At 41.6% G+C, this 27176-nt stretch overlaps 1 protein-coding gene across 3 annotated transcripts; it reads left to right on the top strand.

Moving 5' to 3' along the window:
• The first annotated feature begins 1555 nt into the window (after positions 1-1555).
• LOC107279459 (ankyrin repeat-containing protein At5g02620-like) lies at positions 1556-25867 on the top strand. 3 transcript variants are annotated; one of them, XM_066305526.1, is made up of 9 exons: positions 1556-2296; positions 2865-3077; positions 3185-3234; positions 5163-5329; positions 5422-5650; positions 19964-20180; positions 20319-20831; positions 24376-24902; positions 25009-25867. In XM_066305526.1, exons 6-9 carry the CDS (start codon positions 20000-20002, stop codon positions 25702-25704), a joined length of 1917 nt encoding a protein of 638 aa, XP_066161623.1. In that variant the 5' UTR covers positions 1556-2296; positions 2865-3077; positions 3185-3234; positions 5163-5329; positions 5422-5650; positions 19964-19999; the 3' UTR covers positions 25705-25867. The 3 variants fall into 3 exon arrangements, 1 of the variants encoding a protein (XP_066161623.1); XR_001541319.3 differs by lacking the exons at positions 19964-20180; positions 20319-20831; positions 24376-24902; positions 25009-25867 and adding an exon at positions 2392-2684 and having other exon boundaries at positions 1689-2296; positions 5422-5934; XR_010737673.1 differs by lacking the exons at positions 5163-5329; positions 5422-5650; positions 19964-20180; ... (1 more) ...; positions 24376-24902; positions 25009-25867 and adding exons at positions 2392-2684; positions 3770-4125 and having other exon boundaries at positions 2091-2296.
• The last annotated feature ends 1309 nt before the right edge of the window (positions 25868-27176 follow it).

The following is a 27176-nucleotide window of genomic DNA, read 5'->3' as shown; positions in this document are numbered from 1 at the left end:
CTCCAAACCCATCCACTTTTTTAGCTTGATAGCCACCCCCTTTTAGTATTGCCGAAATCTTGTTTCGACAACGCTGATCTCGGTGAAGAAGCTGTTGAAGTAGAACTTGCCACGGCATGCTGCGATCGGGACAATATGTATCTTTTCAGTGAAGCCATACTTATCACTCTGGATTCCGATGTCGTATTCATGCCTTGTCCACTCTCCGCCGGCGCCGATGTGGTGGTACCAGATGACGGTGTCCTGGGGCTCCACTAGGAGCACAACGCAGCCGGCAGCGGCCGAAGCGGTGGGCTGGTCGGAGAGGAGACAGTTGCAGTCCATGAGCACGTCGTCGTCGATCCTGGTGAGGGGCGGCAGCGGGATCTTGTCCTGACGAGACTGAGGATCGAGAAGGTAGGTGCTACCGCTCGCGGATTCGCGGACGAGGATCCACCCCAGCGAAGTCGGGCAGACGGTGGCCTTGACGTCAAGCAGTTCCGACGGCAAGCCGGCAGCGGCAGCGACGAGCTTCTTCTCCGCGGCGCTGACGAACGTAGTGTTGGGTCTGAACAGCTGCACTCTACCGCAAGGCACGGCAGCACCAGGCCATGGCTCGACGATGACGCCATGGAGGAAATCTTTACTTGATTTCGATTTTGTCTGTGCCGAATCCATCTACTGAAGATTAAATTGGGCAGACTGGCAGTACATCAGAAATGCTACTGGGCGAGCGATCGCCCAGAGCGATCGGTTCCCTCCCTCTCCCCCTCTCCACCTAGTTTCTTTTTTTGGCACCGCATTACTTTTCTATTTTAATAAATTTATACACCTGAAGTTTATACACCTTAAGTTTACACATCTAAAGTTTAGAGACTTTGAATTCAAATGCTTTTTATATATAGTATTTCTATACATCCAAAGTTTATACACCTAAAGTTTATAGACCTAAAGTTTATATATCCGATTCAAATTTAAATTTGGACTATGTCCTATTCAAATTTGAATTTGAATTCAAATATTTTTCATATATAGTATTTCTATACATTTAAAGTTTATACACCTAAAGTTTATATACCTGATTTCAAATTTGAATTTGAATTATACCCGATTTCAAATTTGAATTTGAATTATATCTGATTCAAATTTGAATTTGAATTCAAATTTCCGATTTAAATTTGAATTTAAATTCAAATATTTTTCATATATAGTATTTCTATACCTCTAAAGTTTATACACATAAAGTTTATAGACCTAAAGTTTATAGATCCAAAGTTTATAAGTCAAAAGTTTACGTACCCGATTCAAATTTAAATTTGAATTCAAATTTTTTATACATAAATTTTTCTAACTTTTTGTTTTTTTTAAAAAAATTTTGTGTGGTGTAATGTAATAGGAAAAGAAGGGGAGGAGGAAGGGGAGAAAGGAGGGGGCGGGACCGATCGCTGGATCGCTCGCTGAGCGATCGATCGCCCATCAGGCGCCCCCGCAGTAGATCGATGGAAGCGGAGCGGAATAGGACTCGGGGTAAACCTTTCCAGGGAAAACGGCCCCGGCTAGTCCTGCTCAAATAGATTTCGTTGTGGAAAAATAAAACTCAACCTTGAGATCCAACGAACGAAATTCATCGGACGATCCTCCCACGCGCTCTGCCTCCCATTTTTCGCGAAAAAACTGCCTCCCTTTCCCCGTTCCTCCATGCCGCACCGCCTCCCCATCGTCGTCGTCGCCGCCCCGTCGCCCCTGCTCGCCCGCATCCACCGCGCCGCCTCCCTCCCTGGGGGCCCTAGCCCCTTCTTCCTCCCCCCACCGCACCCCCGTGCCTCCCTCCCCGCAGCGTCGCCATACCCTCCTCCTCCTCGCTGCGCCCCCGGCTCCGCCCACATCCACGTTTGGGAGTGCATATTCTCCGCGGTCCGCGGCGGCCAAGCAGTTTTCTCTCACGGGTGGTGCCACCCCCTCACCGCCGTTCGTCTTCTCGGCAAAAATCCGGCGACCAAAGCAGCAATAGGAGGTTGCAGGATGAGCAACAGTCGGTCACCCCGCCGCCGCAGAACGTTTGCCAAGACGGCCGGGGGCGAGGCCTCCCGCTCCTCCATCACGTCCGGATCGGCGGGCACGCAGTGCTGCACATTCTTCACTTCGCCGGCTAAGGCGGCCTCCTCCATTGCTTTCGGCTTCCTATTCTTTATCTGAATAACCACCCAGGTCTTCATTTCTATCGCCACTTCTTGCGCATCTCATGCTCTGATTTTATTGCAGCAGCCAGCTGGAATCAAAGAATTCCTCTATCGAGGCATCGTGTTAGATCACGCCGGTAAAGCCTTCCGCTCCCAGTCCATTTCTTCCTTCGCATAATCTGAAATCGAACAGAAAGAAGAACAAACTAACATGATGTGCTTGTACATTTAGACCTGCCAAAATGTCTGCCACTGGCCCACTGCCGCTTCCGCCCTTCCTCCTGCTCCCCCGCGCCGCCGCGCTTCACTGACCCACCGCTGGTAACCCTTGCGTTGGTCCCACTTTCTCTGAGGTCGCTGCCTACTTGGAGGGCCGGCCAGATGTGGTCGTGCAGTCCTTGAGAGAGGAGGAGGGTTGGCGCCATATGCATTGCATCACACGCAAGTGCGTCACTACCCCGAGCTCCGTATGTGCGATTGCAGCCGCCTCCACTCGCCAAGTCGCCATGCCAATCTGATCTAAGAGTACTCCCTTTATTCTGTTTGATTTTCTTTTTTCCTGTTACTTGATCGGTGTTCAGGCCTTTTTCCTCGTGCTGTTTCAAATCTACTTTACTTTCTAGGTGGAATTTCCCCAGGTTTTAGTTGAGTGCTTAGGGCTAAACAGCACTGCAGCAAGCATTATCGGCCTATTTTTGTTCGCAGGCGCATGTTGCAGAGTGAACACCATGGATGCGGCTTGCATGCAGAGTTGCAGAGTGAAGACAATGGCCATCGTTGTTCAGTCTACCACGAGCCAGCTGCACAAATGCTTGATTCAGCTTTCAACTTCCAACCTGATTTTAGAGCAAGCAGGCAATAATCTCGCCAATTGAAATCAACCGATCAACATATCTATCGATGTGCCTATAAGATGCGGTAAGTATTTTGGATTGATGATCTGTAAGATTTGAGTTCAGCTCGTGCTTGTTGTGAGAGCACAGGACACATCGGTTGAATAATTGACAGAAGCCTATATTTTACAGGTAAACCAACAAGAAGAAGTGCTTGATTTACTTTCCAATTCATATTTCAGGTAAGGTAACAGCTGACTTTGAGTTCTTTTTAATTGATGCATAATCCATTATTCTTTTGTTAAATTTTCTGATAACTTAATAGGAAAAGATATTAATTAACTATGCCATGCCTGCCCCTATAGGCAGGGTTCAACCTATCGGAACACTGATTTGTATCGGGGTCACTGAAATTCTGAAATTTCGGAAATTTCGGGGAAATTTCGGACGAAATTTTTTTAAAAATTTTGAATTCAAATTTAAAAATTTCGGGCGAAATTTCCAAAAAAATGAACAAAAACAGAAAGCAACAAAAGTTCTGTTCGGCAGGCATATGCTGCATCACAAATTCACAAAATAAAGCCAAACAAACGCACTAACAGATGCTAAAATGTAGGTTCAAAGTCTGACATCAGCCGAACACACCCACTGACAGATACAAATTTCCACGGCATATCAATTCATAATGTCCACAAATATAGCAGCACATCAGTTCTTAATGTCCCAATGGCAGAAATAGGATTTTTTTTTTACCTCTACTCCCTGTTGCTTCCCCAGTCCCAGTGCCATGGCTACCAGCAGGCGACGGCTAGGGGCGACGCCGACCAGCAGGCAATGGCTCGGGGCGCAGAGAAGCGGGCGACGGCTGGGGAGGCTGGGGGCAACGGTGCGACGGCTTGGAGGCGGGTGTGCAGCGCCGGCGGTGGACTGGATCAAGGTGGCGAGGCAGCGACCGGCGTCGAGGCGCGGAGGCGGCGACTGGCGAGTGGCGATTTTTTTCGATCTGATGCGGTTTCTGTGTGGCGGCGCAATGAGGTGAGGCGGAGGGGGAGAGCGAACAGCGACTTTAGGGTTTGGTGAGAAATTCCCGTCGAATTTTTTTTGGCCGAAATATTTGACCGGAACGCACTTACTATCGGGACCCACCGAAACGGCCGAAATTTCGGAAATTTCGGTCCGAAATTTCCGACCCTGCCTATAGGCTATATATAATATAACTGTAGAACATTGGATATTTTATTTCTTTGTACTCAAATATAATCAATGTTGGCCGATTTTGCAATCTTATTTTTGCGTGACAATCACATGTGGAACCCACATGGTACTACTTGGTAAGATCTAAGTAATTAGTTATACTTAGATCTAAGATCTAAGGGCCGGGAGAAATTAATCCTTAACAACATTGTGAAATGCAGTTGGATTGAATCTTGGAGGTAAATTACTAAAGAACTGAACTATTATTGTGAGTATAATTTACTTTCTGATCTTTTAACAAATAAGGATATTGTTTGTTAGTGCTTCTAGTTTCGGTTACCCTGCCCTTTTCTCATGAGTGCAATTAGGGCTGAGCTTTTGTGCAGCCTTGTCAGAGAGAATGAAAAGGTACATAGGCAGTGCATCACTTATCAGAAAATTGGTTATGAATTTTACTTCATTGGATATTGATGTCAATAACATATATATTTGCTTTTGAGATGTACTAATATTAGTAATTTATATGTGGCTATATACTCTGTTGATAATATTAACTATTCCCTGCTAACATGTTCTCATTCATTTATGAATCTGAAATGATGTCCTTGACTGCTAATGAAGTAGTGATATGCTCCTGATTTTCAGGATAAGGAGACTATGAGAGTCACTAGGAAGATCTACTACTAATAATTTGCAGGACAAGCAGAATTGATATTTATGTTTCATTTCCTATGATGTTTTAAGCATGTATATAATAATTACAGTGTAGCTAAGAGGGTTGGAATTTAAAGGGATTAAAATTATATATTTTTTTTGTCAAGATTGCTTTGTTAGTTACCAAGGAATGGAGGTAAAGCCCACTTCGCTGGGTTTTTCCTCGGGCTTAGTTTAAATTTGATGCCAATAAGTGAAACCTTAGTTTCACTAAAGTTATAGATTGAGCTGCGTTTAAAGGTAGCTTGTTGTGGATCTGTAGGTATCTTTAAGACCTCACAAAATTTTCTCCAGAAGCAATACTTGTATGAGCAAAGCGAGGAGTTAGCTAGGGGGGCAACAACTGCATGCCTAAGCAAGTCAATGAGCTGTGGGCTGAAGTCGAGCAAGTGCGTGGGTGAAGTTAGTGTACTACAGTAATTCTCCTGTGTATGTAATCTTTATTGTCTCTGCTATTTGCTCTAATACTTAGACGCATCTTTTAGTTTTCATCCTGTGTCACTGGCTCACTGCTCCTCCAGATCAAGGGAGCAGCAACAGAAAAAGCTGCCTTGCCGCCGCCAACATTGAAGAGAATGGCATAGATGCCATGTTGAGGATGGGTAGCACCTGCAGAAGGCACAAACCTGCTGCCCCAAGGCTGGAGGGGGCACTCGAGGAAAACACCATGGTGGGCGGTTGCTATCGGGGACCCGTGATGGTTATCGTCAAGGAGAAGCAACAGTGCAAAAAATTACACCTCCTTTCACAGTAAGGAAACCTGCAACCTTATATACTACCATTTTATCCCCCATGCGCTATTTTAGATAGAGTTTCAGGGTTTTGAGCTTGAAATTTTCCAATGGTTTGAGATGGTTGATAGTTCTTAAAAAGTAGTTGCTTGTGATCGATATAATTTTTTTTTGACGTAAATGATCGATATAATGCAAGGGTCAATGTGGAAGGTATATATTATTTTTATCATTTATGGCCAGATGATCCAATTTGGTAATGTATACATTTCTTATGAATTATGCAAGGAGAGCAATTGTGTTCTTACCTCTACTTTGTGTTGCAATTGTGATTTTACCCTTCGTTTTTAGGGTTTATGTTTTTTCCTTACTTTTTTCAAACGAAACTTTAGTTTGCCCATATTTTAGATGGCAGTTAGGTGGACCCAAATTTATGAGATTAAACAAAAGAAAAAAGTATTTACAAAATACAAAGGGACTATTGTACCCCTGGCAAAATAACTTACCCACCTCCAAGTCTCCAACCCCATCTAGCTCGTTCTGCCGTCTCCAGCGCAGGGCCACAGCTAAGGAGCAGTTCCGGGACCAGCGTGTGGGAAGGCCACAACAGAGGTTATGGGCAGCCCGCGGGTAGCTCCGACGCAACGCATGGGCAGTAGGGATGACAACGGAGCGGATAGTTTCCATCTGCTCCGGACAAAAACGGATATTGATACCTTTCGGATCAGATAATCTCTGATAGTTCGGATATGGATACGAATACGGATATGGTATCAGGGTTTCCGTCGGATACGGATAATAATTCGGATATCCGGTGAACAGTATTATTCAGATATCCGCAGAAGCTATGAGACATACCCCATTTCTTTCTAACTCTATAACCTTCAATATACATTTATAGATTTTAATAGTAGTTTATCTCTTAACACTAGTCCATACTATTAATATTATTTAAATTTTAAAAAATATTTATAAATTATACTTCATTTTATATAAAATGAGCTAATTATATATGTTGATATTTGTTTCTATTAGAAGTTGAGTTTGTTTTCGTTTTCCGAGAAAATAATGTTTCTGTATTCGTGCCCGATCATATTCGATTCTTATTCGTATTAGAGATAATCCGTATTTGTTTCCGTACTCTAGCTATCCGTATTCGTTTTCGTATCCGGTAAAAAAATATGAAAACGAATATGGTATGAGCATTATCCGTCTGTATCTGCTCTGTTCTCATCCCTAGAGAAAAGAAGGCGTGGTGATGTTGGAGTAGACTTGGGGAATGTTTGTATTGGTCCCAATCAACTTGATGGATCATCCAAACATTTTGTGAGCCCACACTCCTTTCCTTCATCCGCACAAGTATTACGACAAACAAAAAAAAACAAAATTCTTGGTGCAGTAACGTTTGTTCAAACATATAATAAACAAATATAATGTAGAACATATGCACATTTAGCTTGTTGATTTATAACATAAGCATGCATATATCCGAGTTAGTGATGTCCTCATCATCCTCCCCTTCTCGATTCGAAACCGTCCTTGGTTTCACCTTGTTATTGAGCCTATTGAACTTATTTTGTCTATCACAATATAGGGTTAGGTAGTCTTCTTGTTGATCATATGGTTGGATTCTGAAATTATAAAACTTGGAAAACCACAACACTTCCGTTCTTACAAACCAACCTGTAAATCACTTAAACAACTAGAGAAACTAGATAGAGAATTAGATATACACAGGCAATCCTTTATGCACATTATACTTCCCTTTATTATCATAATTGCCAATCACATAAAATTCTACGTGAGAAGGACATGGCAATTCAAATCTAGCAAATAATATTTTTTTCTCTAAACAGTTGAGTAGACAAAGATCATCAAATTGAAAATATAACCCCAAATATTTAAAGAAGTAAACATTCTAAGATTTTCATTCTCGCTAGCAATGTGAATAGCATGTTTAAACTCAATACATGGTGATTCAATTATAGAATTAATATGTTCATTCACTAGTTGTGGCATAGATATAAGTGAAGCACCACACAACTCTTCTTTATCACCAGAAATAAAAAGTAAAGTTGAATAAGTAGTGGATATATTTTTGAAAAAAATATGCTTTTGGCTTAGGTTTTGATTTGAGTTCAAAAATTAAGAGGAGAGTGTTGTTGTTGCATTTTGTATAAACACAGTTGGAAGCAATAAAATTGATTTACTTTCAAGAATTCTTCGGTTTGTATTAACACAGTCAGATCGGCATATACACACCTGTCATGCCGGATACCATCCACTGGTGGAGAAACCCTTTGTAGTCCCGGTTCGTAACCCCCCTTTAGTCCCGGTTTCCAAACCGGGAGTACCAATCCGGGACTAAAGATCGCTATCTTTAGTCCCGGGTGAAATAACCGGGAGTAAAAATCGATCTTTAGTCCCGGTTGGTGTTACCAACCGGGACTAAAGATCGAGCTGACCATTTTTTTTTTTGCATGGCCCTGTTGCTGCATGGTTTATATATATATATATATATATATATATATATATATATATATATATATATATATATATATATATATATATATATATATATATATATATATATATATATATATATATATATATATATATATATATATATATATATATATATATATATATATATATATATAGGACACTCATATGGGGCACCATGGTGCCCGGGCACCATGGTATCTAATGCACAAAATCACTCAAATTTTTCAAATTTTTCAAATTGTGAGTATATACCTAGTTATAATAATTTGATTCATACCTATACTTATCAACAAACAACTCAAATCTAACTTTATTTCACAATCCATGATTACATACCTAACTAATTATATGTATGGATGCTATATACCTAGAATCAAAATCTAACAAAAACAAGTTCAAATTCAGTTCAAACTTGCTTTAAACTAGTTAGTAAAGTAGTTAATGTTAATACTTAAGTAATTGAAAAAGTTTCATACTCATTTGAATTGGGTATATACTCAATTTCAACAATGGAGCCCAGGCACCATGGAGCACCAAACAAATTTACTATATATATATATATATATATATATATATATATATATATATATATATATATATATATATATATATATATATATATATATATATATATATATATATATATATAAAAACCATGCATATATATGTTTCAATACATATATATGCATACATATATATATGTATTTATACATATATATGTTATGCAAATGCATATGTATATAGATATATATATGAACAAAATATATTTACATTATAGAAAATGTGTACACATGCATATAGAAACATATGTAGTCATGTATTAATTACAATCCATTATATGTCCTAGCTAGCTACGATTTCGACGTAGTAGTACTCGCTGCTAGTTCAGAAGCTAAGGACCGGTGAATTGTGTTTCCGTCGTAGTAGAATTCACCCTTGGGATCAAGGATTTCTTCGTTGATGAATCCCATGAGTTGTTCTTGAACCGTCGCGATAAATTCCTTGTGTGTGGTCAGGTTATCCCTCATGCGAATAAACTATATGAATGTATGAAATTGATTAGTAATTAAACAAGAAATCGCTACGTAATGAAATTTTGAATTTATTTGTACGTACATCGAGCTCTCTTGTGGTGATGATTTGGTCTGCAAGGCAGTGGCAATACTCGCACACGTAATAGCCGCACAAGTTAGTTCCCTGCTTTTGCTTTGCGCACTAAAAATAAATGACAAACAACGAGAGATCTAATTAATATACACTTGTATGTATTTGAATCGGAGAAATATAAATGTAGAGCATGTGTACTCACAGGAAATTTGAACTTCCGCCTAAGTCTTTCTCTCCATTTGCCGCGGACCAAATGACGGAACCGATACCAAGCCCTACATGGAGTTTAAAGCTATGATTCGTAGTAGCAATTAACATAACAAGATTTTCTTAATTAACAAAGGAACTTATGACGGTACCTGTCTATAAGTTCGAAAACCTTGTCAAACGTAGACTCTTTTTTATCCATTGAGTCATATACGTTGACGGTGCAGGCCTCCAGGTCGATGAGTAAAAGCACCCAGTGGAATCTGCAATGTGCGTGGGATGCATTACATATGAAACACTTAGCAAGTTCGTACGGGAATGAAATTTGGTATGTAGGAAGACAGTAAAATTAAACTAACTCTGTGTTGTATGGCAACAGTATGAACGTCTTGTAATGCTGCGCCTTCAGGAGATGGACGAGATTGTCCTCTGTTTCTTGTGGATATTGGTCGAGCATTGCGACGTTTACTTTCCGAGGGTCGATGAATCCAGTATCGAAAACCCTCCGCCGTCGGGCCCTTTGAATCTCCATTCTACAACGATAAAAGGGAGTATATTATTTTCTATGGTCTACTTATATACAAGGACCTAATTAATTAAAGGAGACGTATAGTAAGAAATCTAACTGAACGATATACTTACAAAATCCAGCAACTCATAATAGAGACGTCGAGGGCGTCCAGCTGGTATAGTTCGTAGATTCCCCTGAAATTGATCTAGAGAATGTCATCTCCTTGCAAGAAGTCCGTGTCCCTGATCCTCACTCCGATCATCTCTCTACCGGTGGCGCTCATCTCCATGTACAGCTGATGGAACTTGTACATTTGTGTGGGTAGGGACTGCAGCAGCTCAGGCTTGACAAGCGGTTTACCGAGTTCATACATGTATTTCACTTCCGCCTTTTCGATTGGTGCGACTCCTAGCAATTGATCCGTAGTTAGACCGGTGTCAGTAATAAATTGTTCTATCGTCATTTCTTTACCGGTCACCAACGGCTCGATCTCCTGGTTTGGTTGCTCTCCAAGCTGATGGACTGGTTTGGACTTTCCAGAAGATGCTTTCTTCAGCGTTCGCTCATAGTCCGATAGCTTGATGGCCTCCTTGACAGATGCAGACATACCCCTGAAGAAGTTCCTGACACTGGGGTCTATAGGAATCTTCTTTTCTGGACTTCGAGGCTTGAATTGTCTCTTGACTTCTGATGCAACGTAAGCGTCAAGCTCCTCTTGCGTGCAATCGTACCCCGGGTCCTTGTTCTTGGCGGCGTCAACTTTCGCCTTCTTTGTTGCCCTTGTGTGGGCAAGCGGTGGAGCTGTGGGGGCCCTTGACTTTGAAGGTGCCGGAAGAGGAGCTTGCGGGGGAGTAGGTGTAGGAGCACGAGGAGGAGTCGGTGCAGGATCCTGAGGAGTCGATGCTGGAGCCTGAGGTGGAGACGGTGCTGGCGGAGCATGAAGAGGAGACGGTGCAGGATCCTGAGGAGGAGATGGCGGAGCCGGAGGAGATGGTGCACGAGACGCCGCTTGTCGCCCAGGGAGGATGATGTACCGCCTGCGCCATAGAATAATGGCATGGCATGTGTCTCGTAGATGCGTCTCACCGTCTCCTCCAGGGTAATCCAGCTCGAGGTCCTCGTACGCGCCTTCGACCAACTCAACTTCGACCTTGGAGTATCCTGCTGGAATCGGCCTGCAGTGGTAAGTACCTGAAGGGTCCGTTGGGATGGCCATGCCCGACGCCACCTTCATGTTGTGAGAGATTATTTATTAGTAATCAACATATATAAGCAGCAACTAGCGGAATGGCTAAATCTTACCTTTATTGATAAGTTCTTGAAAGGAATATGCAGCTCACATGGTGTCCGCTGAGTGATGTCATCAACGGGACAGGTCGATTCATCCTGTGTTTGCATGGCGTCCATGCTCTGTGATCCTACCTGCCCCGTTGAGGCGCAGCTGCTACGGTTTCCTGACGGGCTCACCATTGCAGGAGGAATGGTCGGCTGGGGATCATGGGACCGATGTGCGGCCATGCGTTCATCAACCTTCCTTGCCACCTCCTCTTGCATGTTGAGTTCGTAGCTCGATACCCGGAACTCTAGGTCTGCAATCTTCGCCTCGGTATCTCTCTTGCTCCTCATCCAACTCCTGTACGTGTGGATGTCCTCCTTGAAACCAATCTTCCAAGGAATCACCCCTTTCCCTCGAGTTCGTCCTGGATGCTCTGGAGTCTGCAGGGCGAGTGTCAGCTCGTCCCTATCTCTGTCTGGTCGGAACGTGCCCTGAGAGGAGGCTTCCACTGCATCTGTTAGTCGTCGCGCAGCCTCTTGTATCTGATAGCCGAAGACCAGTGAGCCATCAGCTGGGTTGAGCGTTCCACCGTGAGCATAGTACCAGAACTTCGATCGTTCCGGCCAATTGGCTGTTGCTGGTTCGATACCCCTCTCAATCAAGCTAGCCTCCATCTGCTCCCACTTCGGCATCGCAACGCTATAGCCTCCTGACCCCAAGTGGTGATGGTACTTCTTCTTGGCGGCATTTTCTTTGTTTCTTTCCATCATCGCCTTCCCTTGTTCACCTGTCTTATATGCAACGAACTCGTCCCAGTGATCCCTTAGCTTTGGGAATGTGTCGAAGTTCGGTGTCTGCCCCTTCAGTATATACTTCTGGTACAGATCTCCCTTGAAGCTCTGAAACTGTTCTGCCATTTTCTTCAGAGTCCACCTTTTCACTTTGTCCTCTGTACCCGCAGGAAGGGTGAATGTCTCGAGCATTGTGGTCCACAGCATCTCTTTCTCCGAATCTGGGACAAAGCTCTCATGATCTCCGCGTGCCCTTGTTCTTCGCCAGTACACCGTACTGACAGGCACGTTATCCCGCACAACCCAACCGCTGTGACGTACATAGTTCTTGGCGGCTTCGGCCGGGGCACTAGGACGTCCATCTTCTTCCACTTCCGTTATGATGTGCCGACCCTCAAGCTTCTTCGCTGCACCTCGTTGCCCGCGTGCCCTCTTCTGTCCAACGGAGGGTTAACTACCACTAGCCTCCTCCTCCTGGTTCCCCTCCACATCCCTTTCCACGTGCCCCTGCTGGTTCCCCTCCGCATCCCTCTCCACGTTCCCTTCCTCGTTCAAGTACTGGTTTGGATCCTCGTTCCCCTCTTCTTCATTCCAGTACTGGCTGCTTCCCTCCGCGATTGTATCGTACAATATCTGTTCCTCATCGCGGTCAGCCATCTGTTGATACAAGAAACATCTGCTAAGTCACGAGACATTTATGTTTTAACAATCTAAGTCATGTATGCTAAGTGTAAATGTCGTACATTAGAACCCTACACAACCTTACGTGCTAAGTCTAATTACAAATCGTGATATAAGCTAAGTCTAGGTGACGTATATTATACAACCCTAGCTAGTAAATAATTATATACTAAGTCTAATTACAAATAAAATAATCTTATATTAAAACTCAAATAATATTACATGCTAATACTAAAATAGTCATGTATATGCTAAGTGTTTCGTGCGTATATGCTAAGTCTAATTAAGACTACAATAGTCAATTGCTACTTGTCGCACCAATTCCGTAGTCAATAATTACATACCAAGTCTAATTACAAATAAAGTAATATTATATTAAAACTCAAATAATATTACATGCTAAGACTAAAATAGTAATGTATGCTAAGTGTTTCGTGCGTATATGCTAAGTCTAATTAAGACTACAATAGTCAATTCCTAGGAGTCGCACCAATTCCGTAGTCAATAATGTCATACTAAGTCTAATTTGCAATAAAATAATCTTATATTAAAACTCAAATAATATTAGAACACTACACAATCTTATATGATAAGTCTAATTACAGGTCTAATAATCTTAATTAATTGCATTACAAATATAACAATCATTTATATTATTACGTCACTTGCCTGCTCCAATTCCTTCTAGGGCTAGCTCTTCCACTCAGGCTTGACGGACGACTCCGACAACACGTCTTTTCTGCAAAATAAAAAAAATGTATTAGGATAAATGCGAAGTAACATATATATATATATACATGTATATATATATATATTGCATTTCACGTTAACGTTCGTCCTCGTTCGTTCGCTCGTTCACGTTCCCTAGCTCGTTCACGTTCGTTCGATCGTTCTCGTTCTCGTTCACGTTGTCGCGGCAACGTACGTTGACGTGTTCGTTCTCGCTCTCGTTCGTTCGATCGTTCTCGTTCTCGTTCGTTAACGGCGGTGTGGCGGCATCGGGGCGGCGGTTGGCGCGGCGGCGTGGCGACGGCGGCGTGGCGTTGTGGGGCCGTGGCGGCGGCGGCGTGGCGTGGCGGCGGTGGCATGGCGTGGCGTGGCGGCGGCGGCATTGCGCGCGCGGCGGCGAAGGCGGCGGCGGCGTGGCGACGGCGGCGGCGGCGTGGCGTTGGCATGCGGCGGCGGCGTTGCGCGGCGTCGAAGGCGGCGGCGTCGAAGGCGACGGAGAGAGATCGAGATCGGAGAGATCGAGATGCATGAAGGGAGATGCGGCGGCTCTCACCCCAGAGATGCGGCGGCAGCGGAGGAGGCGGAGGCGGCGGCGAGGACGACGAGCTCGAGACGACGGCGAGATACGGCGGCGTCGGCGCGGGGATTTGCCCTAGGCAGTGGCAGCGAAGGAGAGAGGCCGAGAGAGATCGATCGGCCGAAAACGTTTAAGTGTTGGTGAAGAAGACGAGGGCGCACCAGGAATATATATACCCCTGGATCTTTACTCCCGGTTGTTGAGAACAACCGGGACTAAAGATATCTTGATATCTTTAGTCCCGGTTGTTGAGAACAACCGGGAGTAAAGAAAAGATCTTTAGTCCCGGTTGTTCTCAACAACCGGGAGTAAATATCTTTTCCCGCTATTTCGAAATTCTTTTTAAACCCGGTTAGGGTTAAGAACCGGGACTAAAGATTATAGCACTGCATATGATTTTCGCTTACATATGTGTTTATAAAATAGAAGTTAATGCATTAACATTATTTAAAGTACAAAGATTGATGACAATTACTTCGAAAAATTATTTTTGTCTGTAATAAATTAAGTGGATAAATCGTAATAAGCAAATATAATTAATAAAAATTCCAATAATCATATATACTTAGCATATATATGAATGATATTATTATATTGGTAAAAACTCTAATTAAGATATGTATGTACATACTGCATGATTTAAAATTAATAAAAATTGTAACCATCATATGTACTTAGCGTAGGAATTATATTAAATTAAATGCTAAAAACTCTAATTAACATATGTAAATGCCACATGCATGATTTTAACCTTTTAAAAATTCGAATAGTCATATATAAGTAGCATATGAAAGATAGTAAATTAAATTGTGAAAAACTCTAATATATGAATGATAGTTTTAAAAATATATTAAATTTAATACTTTTAAAAATTCTCCAGTCAATTATAATTAGCATATGAATGATAGTAAATTAAATGTTAAAAACTCCAATTAACATATGAAATTGCCACTTGCGTGATTTAAAACTTTTAAAAATCCTCTAGTCAATTATAATTAGCATATGAATGCTAGTAAATTAAATGTTAAAAACTCTAATTAACATACATATGAAATTGCCACCTGTGATTTAAAACTTTTAAAAATTGTAAGTATCACATATAACTAGCATATACATGATTTAAACTTGTTGAAACCTCTAATAATCGTGCGTAATTAACATATGCCATACATCAATTGATTTATATGGATAATCAATACATCCAAAATAGTTTACATCGTGTACACAATAATTACGGCACGTACTTTCTCCTCACTATTGTTCCCTCCTTGTGATCGCTGCGTGAGTAAGGGGTGTCTTCATTTGATAGGAGGATGCTAGGGTCAATCGTCACCGTGAATGGGGGTTGCCCATCCAACTGATCGTAATCCTCGTCAGTCTTGTCCTCAACTCCGACGATTTTTCTTTTGCCTGGGAGAACCACTTGACGCTTAGGCTCATCAGGCCCTCTGCCCTTCTTTCCTTTGCTAGACATGTCCTTCACGAAAAAGACTTGCGTTACATCATTGGCAAGGACAAAAGGTTCGTCCGAGTATCCAACCTTGTTAAGGTCAACAGTTGTCATCCTACTGTCATCAATCATTACGCCTCCACCAGTCAACCTAACCCATTGGCACCGGAACAGAGGAACCTTGAGAGGACCATAGTCAAGTTCCCATATGTCCTCGATGGCACCGTAATACGTGACAGTTGTTCCATCGTGTCCCATGACATCGACACGAACAGCGCTGTTTTGGTTCGTGCTCTTCATGTCTTGGGCTCTCGTGTAGAATGTGTACCCATTGATCTCATATCCCTGGAATGTCGCGATCGACCCAGACGGTCCCCTCGCCAGGAAGGCAAGTTGTTGGTTGATCGACTCGTTACCCATGAGATGTTGTCGTAGCCACGCGGGGAAAGTATCAATGTGATGTCGTGTAATCCATGCATCGGACTTACCGATGTTCCTTGCGCGAACTAGAGCCAAGTGCTCCTCGATGTAAGGAGCTACCAATGAAGAGTGTTGCAGAACAGTGAAATGGGCTTTACGGAATAAATTGTTGTCTACCGTCGTTATTGCTTTCCTTCCGAGAGTTCCCTTTCCCCGTAGTCTCCCTTCATGGCGTGATTCAGGTACCCCGATTGGGCGAAGGTCTTCGATAAATTCTACGCAAAATTCGATGACCTCCTCTGTTCCATAACCCTTGGCGATGCTTGCCTCTGGACGAGCACGGTTACGAACATACTTCTTCAGAACGCCCATGTACCTCTCGAAAGGAAACATGTTGTGTAGGTACATAAGCCCGAGAATACGGATCTCTTTCACAAGGTGACAAAGCAGATGCGTCATTATATTGAAAAATGAAGGTGGAAATATCAACTCAAAACTGACGAGACATTGCACCACTTCATTCTGAAGGGCTTCTAATCTATCCGGATCGATGACCTTCTGCGAAATTGCGTTCATGAATGCACATAGCTTTGTTATTGTTGTCCGGACATTGTCTGGAAGGATACCCCTTATTACAACTGGTAGCAGTTGTGTCATCAACACGTGACAGTCATGAGACTTTAGGTTTGTGAACTTCTTCTCCTTCGTGCTTATTATTCGCTTGATATTCGTGGAGTATCCAGACGGTACCTTTATGCTCTCCAAGCATTCAAACATACTTTCCTTCTCTGCCTTGCTAAGAGTGTAGCTGGCTGGACTCAAGTAATGGCTTCCTTTCTCCTTTGGTTCCGGGTGAAGGTCGCCGCGTTGTTCCATATGCTTCAGATCATTACGTGCTTCCAGTGTATCTTTCGACTTTCCGTATACACCTAGGAAGCCAAGAAGGTTTACGCAAAGGTTCTTAGTGAGGTGCATCACGTCGATTGCGTGGCGTACGTCCAAGAATTCCCAATATGGTAACTCCCAAAATATAGAGTTCTTTTTCCACATCGCCGCGTGACCATCTTCGCTCTCTATATGCTGGCTTCCAGGCCCCTTTCCGAACACTACTTTAAGATCTTTAACCATAGCAAACACTGTTTTCCCGCTGCGATGTTTAGGCTTCGTACGGTGGTCGGCCTTATGTTCGAAGTGCTTGCCTTTCTTCCGTACCGGGTGGTTTGCTGCAAGGAATCGACGATGACCCATGTATACAACCTTCCTACAGTGCTTAAGATACGTACTTTCTGTTTCATCCATACAGTGAGTGCAAGCCTTGTACCCCTTGTTGGACTGTCCGGATAGGTTGCTAAGTGCAGGCCAATCGTTGATGGTTACGAACAGCAGCGCTCGTAGGTTAAACTCCTCCTGTTTGTCCTCGTCCCACACGGGGACACCTTCCTTCTTCCACAACTGTTTAAGATCTTCGACCAGTGGTCTTAGGTACACGTCGATGTCGTTACCAGGTTGCTTGGGGCCTTGAATAATAATCGGCATCATTATGTACTTCCTCTTCATGCATAGCCAGGGGGGGAGGTTGTAGATACACATCGTAACGGGCCAAGTGCTATGGCCGCTGCTCATCTCTCCAAAAGGATTCATGCCATCCGTACTCAAACCAAACCGTATGTTTCGTGCGTCCTTTCCAAATTCTTTAAATTTTCTGTCGACGTTTCGCCACTGCGAACCATCGGCGGGGTGTCTCAGCATCCCGTCCTGTTGACGCTCTTCAGCGTGCCATCGCAACATTCTAGCATTCCCCTTGTTCCTGAACAAACGCCTTAGCCGTGGTATTATAGGGAAATACCACATCACCTTAGCAGGAATTCTCTTCTTTGTTAGCTGCCCGTCAACTTCTCCTGGATCGTCCCGTCTAATCTTGTATCGTAGTGCTTTGCAAACAGGGCATGCTTCTAGGTTCTCATACTCCTCACCGCGATATAGGATACAATCGTTCGGACATGCGTGAATCTTATGAACTTCCAGTCCTAACGGGCAGACTATCTTCTTAGCCTCGTACGTTGTCTCGGGCAATTTGTTTCCCCCCGGAAGAATGTTCTTGACGAGTTTCAATAAATCGCCAAATGCCTTGTCACTAACCCCATTTTTTGCCTTCCATTGCAACAACTCCAGAGTGGTATCCAACTTTTTGTGCCCCTGCTCGCAACCTGGGTACAACGAAGTTCTATGGTCCTCCAACATCTTGTCCAATTTATGGGCCTCCTTTTCACTTTCGCAGTCTTCCCTGGCATCCTGCAACATCTGACCAAGATCATCCGCAACGTCGTTACCATCAACAGCTATTTCCTCCTCGCCCGTTTGATTTCCTTCAAATCCAACATACTGAGCAAAGTCCGGAATATTGTCGTCTTCCACTTCATCTTCTTCCATTTCAACACCTTGCTCTCCGTGGGATGTCCAACAATTATAGCTTGGCATGAACCCCGACTCAAACAAGTGGAAATGAATAGTCCTGGATGCAGAATACTCCTTCTGATTCTTACACTTATTGCATGGACAACAAATAAAACCCCTTTGCCTGTTAGCTTCGGCCACTCTCAAAAAATAGTGCACGCCGTCAATAAACTCTTTGGACCGCCGGTCAGCGTACATCCATTGCCGATCCATCTACATGAGTCAAAAAAACCGCACACAAATAATCATTCTTACAATAATGACAGTCATACAATAATTATAAGATATCTTTATTCATACAAAAATCATAAAATATTACACCAAATAATTCTTAAAAACTATTTGTAAAGTTTTAAACTAATTTTAATGTGTTTTACTTCTTTTAATTTTTATTTTAGTTTGTTTTCTATTATTTAATATTAACTTTCACTAGAGTTTTCCTTCTCAACTATTTTATAAAACCTTGTTTAGCAAATGAACTAAATTTCTATATATTCTTTCTTCCCCACACACATTTTCTCTCTCATCAACTTACAACTAAATTTTGGAGACAAAAAAAGTGTGCAAAACATAGGTGCAAATGTAGTATGACAAAAAAAAAACATTGGAGGATGAAGTTGCAAACCTTTTAGGCACCTCCGATTTGTATGTAATCACCAAAATAAATTCAATAGAAATTTTGGCATGACCTCCCCTCTTTTTTGAAGAAATTTTGAAGCTTGCTCGGGCAGCTGGAGGAGGAAGAAGACATATATATAGGGGTGGGACTTTAGTCCCGGTTGGTAGCACCAACCGGGGCTAAAGATCACCGGGATCATTAGTCCCGGTTGGTACCAACCGGGACTAAAGTTAAGATTTTAGTCTCGGTTGGTAGCACCAACCGGGGTTAAAGATCACCGGGATCTTTAGTCCCGGTTGGTATATTACCAACCGGGACTAAAGTTAAGATCTTTAGTCCCGGTTGGTGCTACCAACCTATCAACCGGGACTAAAGATCCCGGGGGGGCCTGACAGGTCCTGACAGCATTCGAACCAGGACTAAAGATGATCTTTAGTCCCGGTTGGTAACACAAACCGGGACTAAAGATCAAATATGCCCGTTACCCTTTTGAACCGGGACTAAAGATCATCTTTAGCCCCGGTTTTTATTGCATCCGGGACTATTGTGGAAATCGGCCGACCGACGAAAGATGGTTTCTCCATCAGTGATCAGGTTTGAAGGTTTCTTTTTATTCCATGAAAAGATTTCGGTTTTTGGTGTTTTTTTACCATTCGCCCTCCCGTGTGATAAGCTTGCTTCTTAAGTTCAATCCTACAAATGGTTCAGGGTGTAGCTCACTAGTGGAAGTATGGGGAATGACATCATCACGGTCCGACGGAGATATAGAGCTCTTAATCTCAGTTTGTTCTCCGCAGCCTTATCCCCCACTACCTTTGAGGTTAATTACTGTGGGAGTCTAGGTTATTTGACCATCTGCCACCTCTATATTCAATTCAACAAATGACATGCCATGATACAGACGGTCTAAAGAAAATCACCATTGACCGAGAATACATGCTGCTCATAATATATGTATTCTAATCAGGGGAGGTATCATCCTAACTCGTTTATAAACCCTAACAGGGACTAGGATGTGTATCAACTATCAAGACAAAGCTAATGGAGTTCACACATGCTGGTTGTAAGAAGAAGATTCCTGACCACCTATTCATGTGCTCTGAACTTTACATCGCAGCATATGACGGGCAAACAGATGAGGTCGTCAGGCTCTTAGGAGAAAGCAGTGGCGTTGCCGTCGAGTCACCGACTATCCGGGCAACTCCGGCCGCGCAAGCAGCTGGTACTTCAACTATGCAAGTTCTCTCCTGTTCATACTGTTTTTACGAATTTCACACGCAGATTTCTCCATGGAAAAGTGATATTTTCCGTGAGGAGTATCATGAAAGATGAAGCCTACAGATATTCACATGTTTTACAGCCAATCAACATGCAGCCTGCAACATTCATGAGGTGACTGCAGAGCGGAGCACGCTCCTCCACGTCGCCGCGGCACAAGGGCACTGCGATCTGATCGCCGAGCTGTGCCGCCGGGACAGCAACCTCCTCTCCGCGGCGAACTCGACGGGGGACACGCCGCTGCACTGCGTGGCGAGGGCGGGGCACACCGGAGCGATCCTGGCGATCGCACGGTTCGCTCGGGACAGCGTGGAGGAGGACAGGCTGAGGGAGATCCTGCGTGGCAAGAACTCGGCGGGGGACACGGCGCTGCACCTCGCCGCGAGGCACGGCCATGGCGAAGCGGCTTCGGAGCTGGTCGCGATAGCCCCCGCCATGGCTTCGGAGCTGAATGGCTCTGGGATGTCGCCGCTCTACCTGGCGGTGATGAGCAGGTCAGTGGCTGCTGTTAGAGCGGTGCTGTCATGTGGGGATGCATCGGCAGCAGGCCCTGACTCACAGAACGCGTTGCACGCCGCCGTGCTGCAAAATCCAGGTTAGAAAGTTGATCTTATTTTAGATAATGGAAATGATTTACATCCTAGCTTATCTGCCTAACCAATACGATACGGAGGCAGCGCCCGATCCGTAGCAAAAGAATCAGGCGCCTGTGACTCTTTTTTCAGCCTGACCACACCTAACATGCTTTTACACCCTCCTTTGCATCAATGGTGCCCTTGCTCAGCCTATATGTTGTAGTACATGTATAGACTCTCTCCTCTCTCTCGCTGCTTTCCATGCATTAATTATCTCATTAAAATTTAAACGATTTTATCTTCTAAATTATATAGTCGATGTATTATATATCCAATTATATCATTGAATTCGTTTAAATATTTATACCAAAAGTTCCAAAAGTTTAGACGTTCCCCACGTATACAAAATTGTTTCACTATATTGGTCAAATATGTTTAAACTCACAACATGGATTGTTTCATGGAGACATAAGAAAAATACGAATTGCAACACCAACAGGTTCTAGAAGAAACCCTGAGCCTCAATGAGGGAAACATGGAATATTAAGTTATACGAAATATTCCATATATTAGCATATACTTGATTTTGCTAAAAGATTTTTATACACCTATGAAATATTAAGTTATAACTATTGAAACATTATAAAAATATTTACTAAAACATCTAGATATGTGCAACATTTGCAAATAAATTAGTGAAACATCACAAGATAATTATTGAAACATCCAAATAAAACTGCATGCAACACTAGTAATGCATTGAAAAAACATTTTTGTTGTCAGAATATAATCATATGAGATTTGATTTTGTTGTAGAGCTTTAATTGCATCAAATATATTGGTGTAATTAGATTATAGATATGATAAGTAGTTTAGGAGAATAAAATCAACAATTAACTACCAAAATATACCACTTGCATGCATATAGAATGGGAACATATCCTATGTACATAAGCTTTCCGTGAATACTCTGTGCACACCAACTAGCAAATATCACCGAAATTCTTGAAAAAAATTTGACACGTACTTTCAATAGCATTACCCCTACGTGTGAAATCTTATCTTCAAATTCATTATACTTTAGCTGTACCAAAAAAGACAAAATTCGGACAGAATTTTACCCTTAAAACTGTCAGAATTTTCACTTTTTTATTACGGCTAAAATATAATGAATTTGAGTATGAGACTTTAAAGATATGTGAAATACTATTAGAAGTAAATATCCAATTTTTTTTTTTTGTAAAATTTTTCAAAACACTTGCTAGTTGGTGTGTACGGAGTGTGCATGGGAAACTTGTGTGCATAGAATATGCTCCCGTATAGAATAGAGAGACACTAGGCTGATTAGTATACCAGGCTGCTCATGTAAGGGTACCGCACTACCTGGCACCTCACCCGCTGCATGCGCGAGATGCTGTTGCTCATGCATACGCAGCCTGATTTTTTTTCTCCCTGTGGCCGGGACGCCCGGCGACAGCGCTATAACTGGAAGTCTAGCTAGCTGGTTATCAGCTCGGCAAGACTGCAAGTCTGCAACTACATATACACAGAGTAATTTGTAGTGAAACAGGGTTCTTTATACTCCTATGTATACTAACTATAAAGTCAGTCTTTCCAACTGAACCAGAAGAACAGTTGACTCAACAAACCAGGAAGGATGCATTTTTGCTAAAGACGTCAATTGTGATTATTATATAATCTTTATTTATATCCATTTTTTTATGTGACACAACCTGTAAACCGTGAAAGCAAATTAAAAACAGGTGTTGAGATATCTACTCGGCCAACGAAACTTGCAGTAATATATATTAAAGCCAAAGGTAACAAGGTGCATCAATGAAGACAAAACTATGCCTTCTGTACACAGGATGTGCTAACCCGTTTGCTCTAACAGTTGCACCTTTAGTCAACACAGAATAGATGGATGATGGTATGAATATTTTATTTCTATATGTTCTTTTTTCTACAGACGATCCATGTTTTAGACCAAAGGCAACCTATGAAATCACCATCCGAACTAGCCATCACTAGCCGTTCTTATACAGACATGCAACCTTTCCCGATGGTAAAATTACCGTTGACAATTCCAAACTGTAGGAAATGTTGTAGCCGATAGTTTATGGTTAGAAATGATCCATCGAGAATGAGTTTATTAGGGATATGTCACAGTGATCCAATGTAGTGTTGACCATCACATTCCTATGGGCTATGGGACGATACCACTGTAAGCCCACTAGGGGTTTAATAGATCTCAATTATGCCCTCCGTAACAGATTCTATACTTTCCGATAGAACAAATAAATTACCGATGGATCGCAAACTATCAGTGGTATATGTTAAATTAATAGTTAATAATTCCTACATACTAAAAAGAACTATCAAGTTCTATTTATTGTTGGCAAACAATAATATGGGCACAAGTACCATTATTTTCACATAGAGATTTCCATCTTTTTAATCATATAAATAATTTTTTTCATCACACTACTACACAAGATCTTTGCGAGCATTCTTTCCACATGTGGCTCACATATGCAGCCTCTTGTGTGACGGGCCTCTTGCCTTAGACTCGCCATCTTTGAAAATAATTTTTGCAATCCTTTTACTATTTTAGTGAAGTGTTTAACCCGCAATGTAGCTTTGAAACTTTTACATATAGATCTATTTTAATTGAATCAATCTATTCCCTTTCATTATAGAAAAACAAAGCTCATTTTAATTGCGTCCTAGCGATATTTTATTCTTTTTTAAAAAATATTTTTATCTTCATACAAGTCATATCACACACACCTAGAGAGAAACGTCAATGATAAATCAACGAACTTAGTAAATTCATTTCCTTTAAAGTAGCTTCATGGGTTTCTATAAACCTCGATGGTGGCAATACAAAATCAATAGCCTTTTCTTATAATAATATGATTAAAAATTATATTTTTTAAAAAAATATCATTTTAAGATTCATGTTGACCAGGTCTTTTCTTAAAAATACCGTAGGGTCTCACATATTATAGACAATCGCTATCTAAGATATGTATATTTGAGAGCTAGCAGGATGGTAAAAATATAAATTTATGAGTAATAAAAGTTTCTCAAGATTTCTTATGGAAAAAGTAAACAATGAAAATGCAATTAAAAATAGAAAACACCTTACATTAATTTCAACTTATTTTGTTAGAACTTTAAAAGTAATTTAGAGTGTCAAATAGGTCGTGGGTTTGAATGCCATATACTGCACACGACCGAACAATTGTGTGACTTATAATCCCATGTACATGTGAGTATTTGACCATCTATAGATACTTAGTAAAATAAAAATTTTACTTTTGGCACGTATGATCTAAAAGTTTGAATTCTTTTGTCAGATCAAATATTCAACTTATTCCCAAATCGTTCTAAAAAGTCCTTATAAAGTAGTATCAAGAAACATTTTGTGTTTGTTTTGAGAAACTTACATGCAGTCAAAATGATGTGTATAAATTAGGTAATTAACTTATTCCTTATTCATTTTATACTGCGCCATGCTTTGTTAATTCTAATGAGAGCGACATAATTTGTTATCTCCAGAAATGGTTTCTTTGCTATTGCAATGGCGAGAAGAGCTTGCAACCCAACTTGACAGCAGCCAGAGCACCCCACTCCATTATGCCTCATCTGACGGAGATTGTTCTGTCATCCAAGAAATCCTCAAACACACTCCACCCAGTGCTACACAGTTACAGGATAGTGACGGCCTCTCCGCCTTGCATGTGGCAGCGTTGATGGGTCATACAACTGCAGTACGCTTGTTGCTGAAGTTCTCCCCAGCTTCCGCAGACATTCGTGACAACCATGGAAGAACCTTTTTGCATGTTGCAGCTATGCGAGGCCATGTTTCGGTTATCTCATATGCTATAAAAAACAGGATGCTTATGCATATTTTGAATGAACAAGACAACGAGGGGAATACACCACTTCACTTAGCTGTTATTGCAGGGGAATATAAAGTTATATCTAAGCTGTTATATAGTGGAAAGGTACAGAACCACATCATGAACTATGCAGGGCACACTCCATATGACCTGGCAGAAAAGTCCACAGGTTTCTACACAATGGTATTTGCATCTCAATCTTCCATCTTCATTTCATTATTCCTGAGTTTGAAGATGTATTTTCAAATAGGTGAATATAATGTATTATCTTTATATTTGCCTAATGCAGGTAAGGATAATTTTGAAACTATATGTATCTGGAGCGCAATTCCGACCACAAAGGCAAGACCATATAGTGAAATGGAACGGTCAGGACATCATAAAATGGCAAGCGACTACATCAAAGTATCTTGCAATTGTTTCTACTCTTGTGGCGACAATCGCCTTCTCGGCTACATTCAACATGCCTGGATCATATGGATCAGATGGAAAGGCAAATCTGAATGGTGACCGTTTGTACCACGCCTTCGTGGTGCTAGACACTGTTGCAGTCACCACTTCTGTAGTTGCAACAATACTTTTGTTGTATGGAAGGATTGCACAGTCGCATCGCTCATGGCCAAGCTTTATAATCGCAATGCACTCACTTTGGCTCTCACTGATTTGTATGTTGCTAGCCTTCTTCATAAGTATAATTGCAGTGATGGACAAGAATAATTCTATAAGGATTGCACCAACACGTGTTATGTATCACGGATTGTACATCTTGATGATGATGCTAACAAAGGCTACAATGCCTGGATCAGTTAAAGGCATTCTAATGTTTCTGATAGGGGGACGCTTGGAACAAGAACGCCGCGCGAAGAGACGCATCAGGCGGCAATATCCGCTAATCGTTGTTTACATATTCAACATAATTGTCTTTGCTGTGGTGACTATTATGGCACTCACTGCCATTGATGTCATTGGAAACCTTCGGTATTAAGTCACGCAAGTTGGTAGGTCCTGCATGTATAATATAGTTTATTAGCCGCAAGAATATAGATAATAATCAAGTATATTCCTTTTATGTATATGAATTCTTGAACCATCTATAATTCTATATGTTGTATAAATATCAGGTTATATTCATATATACATATACGTCGCATGTTCGTGAATCTCAATGTTAGTTTGTAGACATCCACATTTCGGTCGTTTCATATAACACAATGAGATACGAAAGGGCATGTAGCCTAGTGGTTGCAGTGACCTGAGTAGCACCCCAAGGTCCTGAGTTCAAATCTCCATAGGAGCGAATTTTAGATTGGGTTATTTGAGGGCTGAGTTCCCTGTTTGATAGGCTAAGTTCCTAAAATTAAAATGGTTGCATATATCCGGTTGGATGTAGAGGCCGGTGTTGACAGAAAACACGAGGCCTGGGAGATCTGCTTAACTCCAGTGCAGGTCCAAAACTCGCCTTCGGATGTGTAAGCGTGCCAGTTGATTTGATCCTGTAATCAACAAGAAATAAAGACAAAGGAACCGTGGTTAAATCTATAAATGATAGCCGATCGGCCAGATGCCGATGACATATCATTTATATTCGAGCCGATGTCATCTGTGTATCGATCGGCAGTCGTGAATAAGTAAGGAAAAACTAAATCTACTTGATCGGCTGTAAATATTAATGATATATAATCCTTATATCGATGTTTATTTAAATCAGGTGATTGGGATAGATCGGTTATTATACCGAGATAGTATAAATCACTTAGATTGAAATATACATCCATAACGGGATTATATGTGTTTATAACATAGCCGATCAGATAGATCTAACATGTATCGGCTAATACTCCGATACTACTTTATATTAAGATGTTAAAACAATAATAATATATTGAACAATAGTTTAATACATTTGAATATAGCATTGTCTCAATATAAAAAGCAGATTTAACATACCAGCGAAGCAAATAGAGTAAGTATAGTTAAATCAGATACGATTGGCTGAAACTCCGATGCTATTCTAATCAACAACTAGATGGCAGGCTAGAGATCAGTATTCTAAGCACGACTTAATAGATCAAACTCAATTGATGCAGCATTAAGTATGAAAAGAAGAACAATATCTAGACAATCAAGCCGCTAGAAGATTCATAGAATGGTAGATATCTTATATAATCTAAATCAACGTCGAGATCTAACCTAATCGGCTGTCTTCTGCATACAAATGTTAGCCGATAATAGATTAGATAAAGATATTGTTGAAGATTATGTAAGATATATGATAACTCGGCGAATTATATAAACGAGATTAGAGTGTCATGAAGATATAAGCACTAATCCCTAAGAACATAATTCGTCATAACGAGTTTTACCTCTTATTGAAGATCGAAACCGATGCAGCTTAACCCGAAAGCAAGAACTTGTCGAAATAAAACTAAAGCAAAAGGTGGCGATGCACCGGGATTG

The sequence above is a fragment of the Oryza sativa genome, chromosome 11, assembly GCF_034140825.1.
Source record: "Oryza sativa Japonica Group chromosome 11, ASM3414082v1".
Taxonomy (NCBI): domain Eukaryota; kingdom Viridiplantae; phylum Streptophyta; class Magnoliopsida; order Poales; family Poaceae; genus Oryza; species Oryza sativa.
Note: the sequence above shows the minus strand (reverse complement) of the source record. Positions and strands in the feature narration are given on the sequence as shown.

Coding starts and splice junctions, on each gene's coding strand:
- LOC107279459 (XM_066305526.1), top strand. CDS start 20,000: ATGGAGTTCACACATGCTGGTTGTAAGAAGAAGATTCCTGACCACCTA. Junction 20,181..20,318: donor TCCGGCCGCGCAAGCAGCTG/GTACTTCAACTA, acceptor CATGTTTTACAG/CCAATCAACATGCAGCCTGC. Junction 20,832..24,375: donor CGCCGTGCTGCAAAATCCAG/GTTAGAAAGTTG, acceptor TGTTATCTCCAG/AAATGGTTTCTTTGCTATTG.